The sequence below is a fragment of the Nelumbo lutea genome, chromosome 1, assembly GCF_056320005.1.
Source record: "Nelumbo lutea isolate HS-2025 chromosome 1, American lotus-T2T, whole genome shotgun sequence".
In the NCBI taxonomy this organism is placed as follows: domain Eukaryota; kingdom Viridiplantae; phylum Streptophyta; class Magnoliopsida; order Proteales; family Nelumbonaceae; genus Nelumbo; species Nelumbo lutea.
This window is the reverse complement of record NC_142684.1, coordinates 8951649-8968259: the sequence shown is the minus strand read 5'-3', so window position 1 is coordinate 8968259 and position 16611 is coordinate 8951649. Positions and strand designations below refer to the sequence as shown.

General features: G+C 39.3%; 1 protein-coding gene across 1 annotated transcript in view; it reads right to left on the bottom strand.

Annotated features, from left to right (window-relative positions):
- The window catches only part of LOC148873430 (acetolactate synthase small subunit 1, chloroplastic-like), a 117384-nt gene that overhangs the window by 55293 nt on the left and 45480 nt on the right, over nucleotides 1-16611 (bottom strand). The window contains exon 4 of the mRNA XM_088961266.1: nucleotides 14205-14273. Within this exon, the coding sequence (XP_088817392.1) occupies nucleotides 14205-14273 (69 nt within the window). The remainder of the gene's footprint in view (nucleotides 1-14204; nucleotides 14274-16611) is intronic.

The window sequence follows — 16611 nt, the reverse complement described above, 5'->3', positions numbered from 1 at the left end:
AGAATAAAAAAAAATGTGCAACAAAAAGCACCAAGTAATAATAGATGACTTTGGGCTTTAGCAGCACCGCAAGGGCCATTTGTGCTTTCTCACTAAACACAAAAGGCGCGAACATGCGCAGCACCACCATATATGTGATACATAAAATTTTCTCTAAACCCTCGCCCATTTCTCCCGTCTTTCTCAAGCTCAAGCAAACCTCTGTTGGAGCCCTCAACTGACCAGGTGTTCATGGTGAAACATCTGAATCTTTCAACCACTTGAACAGATTGATACATTCCTCGAAAATAGTTGCCAATTATAAAAAAATCAATAGCCTTTGTAAAAGGGGTTTCATGTAAGGTGGAAAATGGGGAAAGGTTAAGGTTATGTTTGGATAAGATTTTTTGCAGTACATTCGTGCTTTGACAGAAAAAAAAATGTTCATCATTTGATAATGGGTGTTTTTCCAAAGAAAAAACACCCAAAGAATAAAAAAAAATGTGCAACAAAAAGCACTAAGTAATAATAGATGACTTTGGGCTTTAGCAGCACCGCAAGGGCCATTTGTGCTTTCTCAATAAACACAAAAGGCGCGAACATGCGCAGCACTCCCATATATGTGATACATAAAATTTTCTCTAAACCCTTGCCCATTTCTCCCGTCTTTCTCAAGCTCAAGCAAACCTCTGTTGGAGCCCTCAACTGACCAAACCCTAATCAGGTGAGTTTTGCATTGATTTTCAATATTTTTCTTACCAACTTGCAAGATTCTGTCAATCTCATCGGATATTTTTCATGTTTTGCAGTTATATGCCGTCATTCATTGGAAACCCTCATTTTCCAGGTATGACTCCATGCCTTTACATCTTCCATTCTTTCAAGTTTGGGTTTCTTGATTGCTGCTCTGATTTGTCTTCCATTTTTTTTGGTTTATTTATTTTTGATCAATAGCAAAAACATTTCATTAGATAATTAAGAATAAGTACAAAGGCAGGGCGAGATAAACTCTCTTAACTCCCCCTAGAAAGTAATAGAAAATTACAATACAGCCCAAAAGAAACCGGTTCCTTTCCACCCCTTGTTTGACTAATGTATCTACAAATGAATTAGCACTCCTCATAGTCAAGGCGCCTAGGCGAGCCTAGGCAACCACAGGGCATTCAGTCGCCTAGGCGATGGAATTTGAAAGTATAAAATAAATATTCCTACCCCTCTTAAGCTACTTTATTGGTTTTTTATACTAACCAACATACATGTATGCTAGCTGTTAGCAAAAATAAGGGGGCGGAGCCCCTGTTTTGTTTCCAACATAAGTTGTCAAAGAGGACGATGTGGACTGTGTTTAAGGGGGTGGAGACCCTGTTTCAGGCTAAAAAAATGGAGGAGGATTTTTAAAAGTTAAGAAAAAAGGAGTATCATTTAGGAAGGAGGAGGAGGCGAAGCCCCTATTTCATCCCAAAAACATTTCTTAAAGAAGAAGAAGAAGAAACATACCTGGAGGTCTTGGACTACTTGGACTGAACAATGGAAACTTCTCAGTCCCTTGCTTTCTCTTCTCATCTCTCGGTTCAAAACTCAAAGTGTCAAACCCAAAGAAACTTTCATAGTTTTAATGTAAGAGAATTACTTTAATAAAAAATGGTTACATACAACAGGGTGTATTCTAATAAAATAAAACAAACCAATAAAATGGTATAATACATATACACATTCAAAAAAATAATATAATATATATGGGTGAGCACGTAATACAAAAACACCTTGGTGTTGGGCGAGGCAACATCTAAAAATTGCCTAGTTGCCTAGGCACCCACCTAGGCGTCGCCTTGACAACTATGGCACCCCTCTTAACCCACTACAGTCTCACTTCCATACCCTAAGTTAACGATTTGAAGAGTCTTCGTTCATTAAGATAAGGCCACATATACTCATCCTCCTTCCCTAACCAACCTATCACCGCTTTTGAGTTTCCTACGATGACCAATCTATTAATACATAATTCCTTAGCCCTTTTTGCATCCTCCACCACAACTAATAACCTACGCCCGGAGCGAGTCCCCAATTCCAATCGAGCCTAAAAACATAGCGAAGACCACACCTTCCTATGGGTGAAGAACAATAAAGAGAAGACTCACCAGACAAACCAATAGTAGAGATGGCTGAAGACACTATCTGCCACATCTTTTCCTTGGTAATAATTCCAGAACGCTGCCAGAAATTCTGGAGCTGATTCAAATAAGAGCGGTACATTGGCTTTAGTCTTTGGCTCTTTTTAACACTTTTCAGTGGATGATTTGTTACAGAAATGGAAAGGAAATTACAAGTTCAGCTCAGGTTAAGGTCACATCTTTACCCTCTTGGACTCCTCCTTGTGATTTTATCAAACTTAATTTTGATGGAAGTAGCATCGGTAATCCGGGTCCATCAGGTATTGGGGGTGTCTTAAGAAATGAGGAGGGAGTGATAATTGCTATCTTTGGGGCCAATTGGATTGGGTGATTCTCTTAAATCTGAGATTTCAGCTGTTATCGAAGAAACTCAAATGGCAATTGAACTGAATATCACCAAATTGGGCATAGAAGGCAATTCTAAACTGGTAGTCGATTGGCTGAGAAATGATACTGCTAATTTTTGGAACTACAGCAATGAGAAGAGGAAATTTAATTGGTTAACCAAGAACACTGTGGTGAAGATGAGTTGGGTTAAAAGGAGTGCTAACTCCTTTGCTGATGAGTTAGCTAAACAAGGGGTATCTAGGGACTCTTTGTTCTGGGCTATCTTGTAATCGTTCTCTTGTCTTGTTGTTTTGGTTAGGTGAGATAAGAGAGTTTATCTCCCTCTTCTTGTACCAGTGTTTTTTCTCTCTAATTTTAATAAAATCTGCGAGTTATTGACCAAAAAAAAATTCCAGAAGACTCACCTTTAATTGAAGTAGATGCAGGAGGAGAACGAATTGAACTCCCATCTGAATTGTCCAAGAATGTTTGATAAGCTCTATACTGAATTTTCTTATAGCTGAAAGTGTTTCCTTTAGCTGGCCAAGTGGGGCATTCAGATATTATATGCCCATGATGCTTACAATAAGTACATGTATTCTTCTTTTGGCAGTATGTAACAACATGACCATATTCCTTACACTCATAGCATTGTACCTTAGAGAACTTCTTTGGCTTCAGTTTGTTTGCAGAAAATACAGTTTCAGCCCCTGAGTCATACTTTCTACTGATACTAGACTGAGTGACCAACCTTGTTTCTTCCCTAAGAAGTTCCCCAAGGATGGTGTCCAAACATGGAGTTGTATCCCTACCCAAAGTGTTTAATCTAATCACTTTCATACTCAGGCCTTCAATGCAGTAAGAAATGCATGGCCTTTCTTTTATCAAAATGTTCTCTCATACCCTTAACACAACTCCAGCATAACCCATATGCACTAATTCGTATCAAACCATAAATTAACAAAGCCAGCATAATACTCCTAGATTTTCTTCTCTCCTTGGCTGTGAGAGAAGATTTCTGTTTCAATTTGGTATTGCCAAGATAGGTTAACACTGTTAATAAATCTTCTCCACATATTCGAACATCTCTTGCAGTTTGAGACCCCTCATCAGAATGGCTATGTTCATTTCAATGGACCCTATAATTAGAATCCAATATGCTATTCTAGCATTATTTTTTTTTTCTTTTTGAAGAATAAGCAGAAATTTCATTAAAGTAAAAATAGAATAGAAAAGGAAGGTGATAAGCTATCACCCAAGGGAAGACAAGTCAAATTAAAAGACAACTTTCGCTACAACAACAAATAGCTACAAAAAACACTGACGAGAAGAAAGAAAGAGAAACCAACTCCTCTAGCACCAGCTCCTCAGACACCTTCCCAAATGATCTCCCACAAACGAACAAAAACGAAACCAACCTGGCGGAAATAGGACCCTAAGCCTTCAAAAACCTCCTCCTGACCAACCTCTTTGTCCGACTTCCATCCTCCCGAAGGACCTTTCTTTAAAATTTCTTCCCTCTTCTTCCTCTCAAACACTTCAAAAGCTTTTCTAGCAAATTCCTCACCTCCCAAAAAAATAGTCCCAAGATTTTGCCAATCTCTATGTCTTTTTTAGCTGCTTCCTCAACAAGAGTGCTTCCATATTTCTCCCCCCTTCTCTTCACAGCTTTTATCGATGTCTTTTCCGGTAGATACAACTCCACTTTCTATTACTTCATGATGTCAAGTCCCTAATTGCAAACCCAATTTAGGAGCAGCCAGAGAATCCTCGTCATCACTAGCTTCTTTTGCCGATGTATAAGTCTTACGGCCTTTCCTCTCATACACCCTTTTGTAGTTCTTTGTGGGACCCGCTCCTACTAACCCAAGTTTCAACCTAGAGAATACTTTCGTAACATGAATTGTATGTGAATATTTCACTCCATTGGCCCCTCGAGATTTCTTGAAAATTACTAAATTGTTCACAGATAATTCTTTATTAGTCTTCCTCCTACCCAAATCCACCTCTAACCTTCCTATCACCACCTCCTCAAATAATCGGTGATCAGCTTCAATGCCTTCGATATGGAGCAAAGTACACTAGTTCGCAATGGAGATTCCACTACTTTTGTCACCAACACCACGATCTCCTCCTACTTCGGCAACAATGACCTCCCCCAAAACCTTCTCCTCCAAACCATTATTTTCTTCTTTATGGATCCCACTAGAATCAATAAACAATATATCTTTCACAATAGGAATAAGGTTCGAAGACGACATACCACCATTTTCTTTTAATGTCGAAGATTCAAGCTCCTCCACAGATCTGTCCCTATTTCGCATGCAGCAAATGTGATCCTCTTTTTATTGATAGATAAAGATAATGATAATTTTATTAATTAAAGAACTAAGTATACATCATACATTTCCCATTATGATGCACGAGGTGCAGCCTCCAAACTACATAAAGCATACAATTGAGCCCAAAGGTGTTGATTCCTATGTACTCCTTGTTTAGCTAGGAGGTCTGCCAGCCCATTTGCCGATCTTCTTTCCCATTGAACTGTGACTAAAATATTTTAAGTCAGCCACTTAAATCTTCTCAAAGTCCCCCTGTATGGCCAGGCTGCCGTCTTTGGTTCTTTTATCCATCCAACAACCAATTTGGAATCACCTTCAATCATTAAATGATCCACTACCAACTCTCTTGCAGATTCTGCTCCTTGTAACACAGCTTGGAGTTCTGCATTTACTGAGTCTCCCCACCCTATAGGACCAGAAAATAGAGCTACAGTCTGACCCTCATCATTTCTAAAGACACCCTATTCTAGGTGGCCCCAAGTTGCCCAAGCTACTACCATCAAAATTTAGTTTAATGACGCCTGCATCAGGAGACTTCCAATCCACCACTGGCTTGCTTCTGACTACGGAACTTTTAGCTAGTTGTTCCCAATTTCTCCTTATGTCATCAAAAGTGTAGGAGGAGAATAGATCCGAGGATTTTACCCAACTTATGGCCTTACATAAGATACTTTCTAACACACAAGTTTGATCCCTCTCCTTGTCATTAAAGATTCTAGCATTCTGTTCCTCCCACATAGTCCACACCAAAGCAGCTCTCACACACCTCCACAAAACTCTTCCTCTTCTCTTTGGCCACCTGAAAGTTGTAGGATCAAAAAGATTGCAAATCTGCATCGATTCTGTCCACCTGCACCCGAAAAGATCAAAAAGCTTTTCCCAAAGGCCTACAACAAAAGAGCAAGTGATTAGTAAATGGTAGCAACTATCCTTGTTTGCTTTGCAAAGGGTGCACCAGTTAGGAGAGATACAAAGACTAGGTCTTCTTTTTTGCAAAACATCCAAAGTGTTGATTTTCCCAAGGGAGACTTCCCAACAAAGGGCTCCAACTTTAGGAGGGACAGGTTTGGACCAAACTTCCTTGATATGAAAAGGTTGAGGCAATGGAGACGAGCACAAGGAAGCACAAGAAAAGGATCCTGAAGGTAAAGGCTTCCAAATACAGGAATCTACAGAAGGAGGGTCCAAGCAAACGGGATCAATGGTTTTAAGTAGAAAAGCAACCTGGTCAAGCTCAGAACCTCTCAAATCTCTTCTAAAGCTCAGGTTCCAGTTTATGCCAGAAGAAAGGAAGAGGATACAAACCTTTGAATTGGCTCGTTTTTAAAACACGAGATGGAATAAAAGGAGGGAAAGAGGTCCTTCAGGGCATAGTCACCAATCCAAACATCCTCCCAAAACAAAACCCTATCTCCAGTACTATCAAGAAATGCGATCCTCATCGCCGTTGCCATTGCCAAGGCTTTGAACATCATCTCTGATATTATGCCCCTCCACTTTTTCACATTAATCTTCTTCTTTTTGCCTCAACAAATCTGAAAATCTCCCAACCCCACCTTATTTCTTTTCCCCTTCAAAACCTATTCAAATTAAGCTTATTCAATCTGTTGTGTCTAACATTCTTTGAGGGTTTAAAATTAACTGACTTCTTTCTATTTGCTGCACATTTTGGTCTGGTCTTTGGAAGGCAGGCCCCAGCATCCGCCCTGTTTACAACTCCAGCCTCCCCTTCAACATGCAGTAAAGACATCTTTTCATCTCCCTCTCTCCATCCAAATCCCTTTTTCTCTTGGCCTGCCACATGTTTCTCAGCCTCTATCACTCTCCTCTGATATCATAATTCATTAAGTTTATCATGCCAGTTTCAGTTTTTCCTTTAGCCAACCTTGTATGGGCCTCATCCATCTCTCCTATTTTCAAACACCTTCCCAAAACTCCCCTTTTTGCCTTCCCAAGGTCTTCAATCTTCCATTGTTTCAGCCCATTACCATCAGATTCACCAGACTTGGCAACCAAACGATCAACAAAACCACATAAACGTTGGCCTTCAACATAGAACTGGAAGTAGAACTTCCAGAGAGCATAGTTGCTCCCATCAAACTTAACTGACAGTTGTTCATGTTTGCCTGAAGCCATTTTAGCAATGAAACACCCAAGACAAAGTGTTGCAGCAAGTAAAGGAGATGAAAACAGCCCTTAATCCACTCAATAAAAGATCTGATATAAGTGGAATAGCCAAAGATTATACACCAGCAACTTAGAAATCAGTAATAGTCCAGAAAAGCACCCAAAATATACTGCAGATCAAGTATCAGTCCAGAAAAGGAAAGTCCGGGATTGAAACCTCAAAGAAGTCATAAACCCTACAAGGAATGATCCAAACACTAATCTGAAGTGTTGAGAGAAAGAGGAGATCGGGGCAACACCAGATCTAGGGTTCCACAGAAGTCCAAATGAGCAGGAGTGAGATCTGAATCAAAATACAGATCTCGTACCATGTCCTTGCACAGCAAACAGCAGCAAAAGGACTAATCAGAACAGTCCCTAAAAAAACTGATATCTCCAAATAAAAGGACAAGGAATTGGCCTTCTATTTTCCTTAAAAAGAAGCAATTAACAGTGGGAAAGAGGGCCTTTAGCAAAACCAGATTCGAATTGGCTCTGATGACATGTCAGAGCCTGTTTGAAAGAGACAAGGGAGTCTGAAAAGGGTGTGTCAAGCATATCACACGCCCAGAAAGATTTGTATTATATATCAGAGGATTACATAAAAGAGAAAAGACTATTGTACCCTCTCAAATACAAAAGAAAAGACTATGTAAACAAAGAATGAAAAAATGATACTGTACATAAGTTACAAGATAAGATAGTGCTCCCAAATAAGTCAGCCCAATAGTATCTCTACATGATGTGGTCTGCTGCCCTTGAAAAAAGTTTAACTAAAGATGGCCTGCATAGAAAAGGGTTGCAGATTCAAGACCAAAGTTGTGTTCTGTGGAGGCAGGATCTGGAAACTTCTAATCATCTTTTCATTCATAGCCAAGTGGCTGACCAGATCTGGTTGCACTTTGTTAAGGCATTTAACCTAAGTTGGACAATCCCAGCCTCCCTGTAAGAGGTACTGCTTGCTTTGACTTGAATGAATCAGAACTGCTGCTGTGTAATCTGAGAAGGGGCACACAGGTTTGAAGAGGAGAGAGAGAGAAAGAAGAGTGGAAGGAAGAGAAGAGGGAACGAAAGAAGGGGTTCAGTTGTTGATATCTGCCACCCCATACTTTTTATTATTTATAGCCTTTGATTCTCTACAAGAACAGCAGAGAAACACATAAAGTCCAAGTCCTAGTAAGACAACATAATATGGATAAACATAATAAGGCCAGCCGGCCCAATCTTAAAAGAAAATAAAAATTACTAGGAAATAAAAAATAACTAGGTGTGGATATGGAACCACACACACTAGAGCCTGAGTGTGGGTATGGAACCCCACACTCGTGACTTAGTAACTATTTCTTCACTTTGCACCTCCTTGGGATGAACTCTAAAAATAATTTGGGAGCTGATTCCTGCAACTATAATTTGGAAAATATGATCTGAAAGGAACAAAAGAATTTTCAAGAACGAAGAAAAGACTGTAGAAGAGCTTATTAATCTGTCCATTGGCAAAAGCCAAGGTCTACCATGCCTGAGATGGTTACAAGATCTGACCAGTCTCTAAATGAAAATAAAGACTAAGAAATAAACAACGATGAAGTGTAACCAGAAACATAAACATTTCCAGAATTACGCCTGAAATGTCATAAAGAGAGGAGAAACTCAAACTACATATACACCTATTTTTCTAATTTCTAGTTTTCATAGACCTTAAGACTCTACAATCCTCTCAAAACACATAACCAGGTCTCTGTTAAGAAAATATGAATAAATAATGTAGATCCCATACAGATACGTCAGTTGCATATAGAACTAAAAATACACCTAATTTAACTTTTTTTATAAAAGTTTCTAATTCAAATTAGAGAGGTAGTTCACATCATTTAATCACAAAAAAAAAAAAAGTTTCCAAAGTCAAATTAAAAACCCACGATATAGGCTTTTAGACTTACCACATAGATTATAGGTACATAAATTTAACTTTCAAGTCAAAAAAAGAATCCCAACCCAAGGAGTTAACCTAATTTAGTTTCCCATGTTAATTAAAAAACTCATCCTTAAGACTTCTAGGACCTTTAGGTAGATAGTAGGTGTCATATAAAATACATAGGGCTACAACAGGACTAGATCATTAACAATACTAATAAAAAATTGAGAAGCCAAGAGTCCTAAGTTATCTCTTCCAAAATCCATATTAAATTCCTGTTATAGAAGAAAGTATGTCATTGAAAGTTAAACATTTCCCAAACCCATCAAAGCTTAATACACCAAAACTGCACTGACCTGTAATTTGACAAGCCTACTTATTTGTTAAATTGACACATTTGGACATCATACTATGATAATATTACAAATACATCATGAGAAAAATAGGTATTTTTTATGGCAAATGAGAAAAATAGGCATTAGACTGAGCATATCTTTGTATTACACCAATATAATCAGTTTGGAACAACCAAACCATTCCTGACCCAATTATAATCAGAACAAATAATGCAGACTTGGACCCTAGCAAAACAAGGGGTTAGTAGGGAACTTTTATTTTGGGCTCAGTTGTTATCTTTTTTTTTTATTGGAAAAGGTAACTTCATTAAATAACTTTAAAAATAACTTTCCAGATTTAAGTCCAGCTGTCAACCCATAAGCAGGAGTTGAGCCCCCAGTAATCTTTCTAACAGAACTGCCAAGAACATACTCTCCCTCACAGTCGCTTGTTTAGCCAACATGTCAGCTAAACCATTAGCTGATCTCCTTGTCCATTTGAAGCATGCACCAATCTCCCTTGTTATATTATGGATTTCCCTTATGGGCTTGTTAGACAATGTATGCCCTTAGCTCCAATCAGAATGATGTGCATTATGACATTTAATGTAAATGAATAAAATACATATTTGGTTCATGTTATTATGGTGTGTTTCTGTGTAATACCTTTAAATTGGACACATATGAAACTCGTGTTAGTTTAGAATCTTCACAGTCGTTGGATAGATCTAGGGAGATTTATCCTGCCAAGGCTGACACTGATGTGCCGCCTAGTTGGTTGGGGTGGCTTGTCTCAGCTGCCAGGGTGAGACCTGAGGTATATGCAATGTGGGTTTTCTTGAAACCCTGAACCGGACCAGAATTCCAGTATTGCCCTGGACCTTGGAGATAGATGGGCAAAACTGGAATGTTACACTTGACCCCTAGACTCGATTATGGCACTGCACTAGGTGTTGGATTGGGTTGTCCTTGATATGCCAATCAATGAGATCCTTATATGGGGTCAAAACTTAGGTATGTTGAGACAGTCCGAGAATTCATCTAAGTGGGTGATCATAGTGACAGGATCAACCCCTTTGTCGGACAAAGTGAATGATCGGGGATGCACTCTCTGATGGAAACCAAAATTGCCGGCAATTGATTTCAACCGTTGAAATTTGTTTTGCAAAATATATTTATATAGAGATATACATATATATATTATGGTTTCAAAATGTTTATAAAAGTTTCTAATTCCCGGGATACATGTAAGTAGAGAGTGAATCACTGTACCTTGCAACCGAGGGAGAGGTCATCTCTAGTCGGGTAGTGTTTGATCATTAGGGGTTGAGAGGTTAACTGTAAGACCATTGAGGGTAATACCTGATGGGCTAATCTTGCATCTGCCCACAGCCCTTCGGTTTTTATAAGGTGGCTTGACCCAAAGATCATTTAGTGTAAATGTTGGGCCCATTAAGAGCCCATGGTAATTGACTCAGGGGTTCACTGCCTCCTACAGTGAACTCAACCAGGCCTTGTAACAGAGGCTGGGCTGAACCCATGTGGCTGATGTGTAGATCAATGTTTGGGTCCCGCGCAATACAAGGATATCCAACTGGGCAGCAGTTTGGAGGATAAGTGAGCACATGGACTTAATGGGCCTAAAGCCCAATTCGAACTGGCTTAATGAGATTAAATAAAGAGGGGTGGTTCTAGGATTTAGATCAGCAGATAAGATAAGGGGTTATCCCTATCCACTCAGAGAGTCCAGATCCAAATAAAGATTTGGATAAGGAAACTCCTAATTAGATTAGGAGGGCTGATCTTTATCTGTAGATAAGATAATGGATTATCCTTATCTCTTAAAAAGAGTCCAAATCCAAATACAAGATTTGGATTAGGAAACTCCTAATGGGATTAGAAGATGCTATTTAAAGTCTATAAATCGAGGAGCAGGGAGAACCACCAAGACACAATTCAGTTCAGAGGTTACAAAGAGAGAAGAACCTGTAGTTCGACTGCTCCTGTTTTCTGCTCTCTCTCCTGCTCTTCCCGCCATACCAATTCGATCTCCACTCTGGGAGCGATCAAGAAAGGGTTCTTGATATCACCTTTTAGTAGAAAAGGTGATCTGAAGTCGTGCTCACTCGCCCTCCATCAGATTCTTGCTGAAGAATCAAGTTCTTGCTAAAGAGCCATCCAGTTAATTCTGCTTCGTCCTGCACCGTGTCATCTTCGGTGGAAGCAGTCTTAGGATCTTTCCTTGGGCGTGAACACCTGTTAGACAGTCTTCTTTGCCCTTAGCTTCAATCGGATTTGATGCACTTTTGTTATTTAGTGGAAATAAATTAAAGTGCATGTTTGATTCATGTTGTTTGGTATAAGTCTGTGTAAAACCCTAAAACTGGACACTTATAGAAACTTGTGTTAGTTTTAAATGTTCACAGCCATTGGATAAGTCTAGGGAGATTTATCCTGCCAAGGCTGATACTGGTGTGCCACCAAGTGTTGGGATGACTTGTCTCGGCCATCAGGGTAAGACCCAAGGCACATGTAGCATGGGATTGCTTGAACCCTTGAACCGGACTAGATTTCCAGTGAATTCGGCTGGGCCCATAGGGTCCATGTGATGGGCTCAAGGGGGTCATTGAGTCTTTCAGTGAATTCGGCTGGGCCTTGTAATAAATGTTGGGTCGAACCCATGTGGCTGGTGTGTAGATCAATGCTTGGGTCCCACGCCATACAAAGAAGTCCAACTATGCAGCAGATTGGGAAACTAGTTAAACACTGAACACTTAATGAGCCAAAAGCCCATTTCGAACTGGGCTGATATGATCACCAATTCATGGGGCAAATCTGATATTAATGTTAGTAAAAGGATTGGGTCTTTGACCTTATCCACTCTAAGAGACCAAATTCAAATTAGATTTGAATATGGTAACCTCCTGATAAGATCAGGAGTTAACTAACTTAATCTGCAGATAGGATTAAGATTAACCTCTATCCAAATACTGATTTGGATTGGGATAACTCCCAAAATATTGGGAGGTTTCTTAATCAAGAAGAAAGAGGAGAAAACCCTAGCAGAAATATCAGATTTCGAACTAAGGGGTTTTGAATAAGCAAGAAACACATCCTGCAATCTGAGATTTGATCTCTCACAGTCTCCAGAGAGAAGAGACAGTTCTGCCCTCTTCGTCCCTAGACTTCTCCTCCTTCAGCCGTTGCCACTCCCTACTAGAAGATTGGATCTTTACAGCAACAGGAAGTCAAGAAATCAGTTCTTGACAATAGTCTTGCAAGAAAGACAAAAGGATTCAGTGTTCAAGATTTCCAAAGGGTTCTTGTGAAGAATCCAATGTGTAGGACGCACCCTACTGGTTCCGTTCCATCCACAGTTGTGTCATCTTCAGCAGAAGCGGATCTTGGTTAATTCCTTAGGCGTGAACACCAACTTTGGGAGATATTATTTCTCCGAATCAGGTATAATCCTTCCTGTTTCCTTTTGGTTCAAATCTGGTTTGTTTATGGTTCAAGTAGGATCATTGAATAATGTATTCTAAATTTAGGGAATATGATTCCCAGTTGGAAGAAGGTAGGAAATTTTTTTGAAATTCGCCCTCCATTCCGCACCCTTCTTGGCGTCCATTAGATGGATCCTACCATTCTTTCAGAAATAACTCCCAAAATATTGGGAGGTTTCTTAATCAAGAAGAAAGAGGAGAAAACCCTAGCAGAAATATCAGATTTCGAACTAAGGGGTTGGAATAAGCAAGAAACACATCCTGCAATTTGAGATCAAATCTCTCACAGACTCCAGAGAGAAGAGACAGTTCTGTCCTCTTCGTCCCTGGACTTCTCCTCCTTCAACCGCCGCTACTCCCTGTTGGAAGATAGGATCTTTGCAGCAATAGGAAGTCAAGAAAACAATTCTTGACAACAGTCTTGCAAGAAAGACAAAAGGATTCGGTGTTCAAGGTTTCCAGAGGGTTCTTGTGAAGAATCCAGTGTGTAGGACGCACCCTGCTGGTTCTGTTCCATCCACAGCTGTGTCATCTTCAGCAGAAGCGGATCTTGGTTTCTTCTTTGGGCGTGAACACCAACTTTGGGAGATATTATTTCTCCGGATCAGGTATAATCCTTCATGTTTCCTTTTGGTTCAGATCTGGTTTGTTTATGGTTCAAATGGGATCCTTAAGTAATGTATTCTAAATTTAGGGAATATGATTCCCAGTTGGAAGAAGGTAGGAAATTTTTGAAATTCGCCCCCCATTCCGCACCCTTCATGGCATCCATTAAATGGATCCTACCATTCTTTCAACACCTTCATTGGAGATTATTGCTACTTCGTATCAAGTATAACCCTCCACTCCCTTTTGGTTTCAGATCTGGTCCGATTTAGGTTCAAGATTGATCCTTGGAAAATTCAATTTTCTAAAATAGGGAATGTGATTCCTACATGGGAGAGAGAAATTTTTTAAATTTCGCCCTACCTTCCTACAGGGTTCAGCTATCCATATGATGGATCTCTCATCCCTTCAGGATTGTCTTTAAATCCAGGCTCCCAATTTACCAGATTGCAGCCACTCAATCATTTATTTGTTTTTCTCTTTATGAATTGAGAGATGAATTTCTCACCTCTTCACAGGATGCTTGTACTGTATATATTGCTTCATTATAATAAATTTTAAAGCTACTTATCAAAAAAACATAATGCAAACTCAAACACTATATAAATGGGTCAGGTCAGCCCAAATCATTGACAGCCCTAATTCCAAAACAAAAATTTTATTGTATAATACATGTAAAATATATGTAGGCCCATTGTGCCTGTTTCATTAGTTCTGTCCCAAACCCCATAGGCATGAGTAGCACCAATATAAACACTGCAGCCCACTGATCAAAAAGTAAGCGTTATAGTCCAAGTTCCATTAGACCAAATGATACAACCAAGATATAAAGTAAATGTGCAGTATAAATTTGACATGATCACCTCAATAGTTAATGAGTGCTCTGAAATATCCACAACTTTTGCTCTGAAAATGTCCACTAGCCACATGATCTGAATATCAAAAACATCAAGGACAATCAGTACTTGAATGCAAAAGAAGAGAAACAAAACAACGTAAACAGATAAGCTCTCATTTGAAGTTGACAATACAATCTGCAAACAGTGAATAGGGTACCTGCCCCTATAGGTTACAACTTAGTAACAAGGTTTAAAATGTCGATGTCAACAGAAATGTCAGTCGTCCAAATATAAGAAACATTCAGAAATGTCAGAGATATCGTATGAAAATATTGTAAAAATTATAGACATGGTGGAAACATTATAAAATATGCAAAATATAGCAAGATAATTTATGAAATGATAAAAGAAGCATAGACATCCATTTTTAAAAAACTATCTTGATCCAAATCACTAAACAAAGCTAAGAAACTAAGGTTAATAGGTTATAGACAAAAGAATACGTTCTGAAGTTGCCCTATAAACCTTAAGATTTAGAGCTTCATGATAAAATGAGTTAAAGCAAAATTTAAACTCAGCGAAATTGCAAATGGTTGTAATAGATCAACCAAATAATCTATTACACAAACAAAAATTAATATTTAACTTCATGTTTGGAAATGAATATTGATCTAGCTCAAAGTGGTAATCATGCAATTTAGGTGGGAAATAACATTGCTACTCTACATATCTACAATATTTGTTTTGCTAATAAAATAAATTTTATTAAAAATGGAAAAAGAAAGAACAAGGATGGTGACCAAAAGTCACTCTAGAGAGAAAAGAAAAGGCAAACAAACAACTCCCAAACAAGAAACCCAAACCAGCCAAACCTCAACAAAACCAGCAAAACCCAAAACCCAAGATGATCACCAAAAAACAAACCCACCACAACCAAAAGCCCAGGCACCTCAATACAAACTTAACCCCAAAGACTGTTAGACAGTTTTGTATGCCCTTACTTCAATCTGATTTGATGTACTTTTGTTATTTAGTGGAAATAAATAAAGTGCATGTTTGATTCATGTTGTTTGGTTTAATTCTGTGTAAAACCCTAAAACTGGACATTTATAGAGACTGATGTTAGTTTTAAATGTTCACAGCCGTTGGATAAGTCTAGGGAGATTTATCCTGCCAAGGCTGATGCTGGTGTGCCACCAAGTGTTGGGATGGCCTGTCTCAGCCATCAGGGTAAGACCCGAGGCACATGCAGTATGGGATTACTTGAATCCTTGAACCGGACCAGATTTCCAGTATTGCCCTGGACCTTGGAGATAGATGGGCAAAACTGGAAAGTTACACCTGACCCCTAGACTCGATTATGACATTTCACTAGGTGTTGGATCAGGCTGCCTTTGATATGCCATTCAGTGAGATCCTTAGCGGGGATCAAAACCTGGGTATGTTGGGGCAGTTTGAGAATTCATCTGAGTGGGTGATCATAGTGACAGAATCAGCCACTTTGTCGGACAAAGGGTAATGATCGGGAATGCACTCTCTCTGATGGAAACCAAACTGCCGGCAGTTGATTTCAATCGTTGGAATTTTGTTTTGCAAAATTAATATATTTATATATATATGTACGGTTTCGAATTGTTTGCAAATGGTTTTAATTCCCAGGATCCATGTGAGAGGAGAGTGCGGCATTGTTCCTTGCAGCCGAGGGAGAGGTCCTCTCTTGTCGGGTAGTGCTTGATCATTAAGGGCTGAGAGGTTAAGTGTAAGACCATTGAGGATAATACCTGATGGGCTAATCTTGCACCTGCCCACAGTCCCTGGGTTTTTATAAGATGGCTTTGCCCAGGGACCACTTAATGTAAGTGTTGGGCCCATAGGGTCCATATGATGGACTCAAGGGGTTCATTGAGTTTTTCAGTGAATTCGGCTGAGCCTTGTTTTAAAGGCTGGGCCGAACCCATGTGGCTGGTGTGTAGATCAATGCTTGGGTCCCACGCCATACAAAGAAGCCCAACTGGGCAGCAGATTGGAAAGTAATTAGACACTGAACACTTAATGGGCCAAAAGCCCATTTCGAGGTGGGCTGATATGATCACCCATCCATGGGGCGAATTTGAGATTAAAGTTAGTAAAAGGATTGGGCCTTTAGCATTATCCACTCTTGGAGACCAAATTCAAATTAGATTTGAATTTGGTAACCTCCTGATAAGATCAGGAGTAAGCTAACTCTATCTGTAGAAAGGATTAAGACTATCCCCTATCCAAATACTGATTTGGATTGGGATAACTCCTAAAAAGGAGGTTTCTTAATCAAGAAGAAAGGAGGAGATTTAGAACCAAGAAAAAATCGCAAGAAAGGTTCCTGCGAATTCAGATCAGATCTAATTCATACTCTCCAGAAAAACAGGAAAAGCAGTTCAGCCTTTTTCGTTTT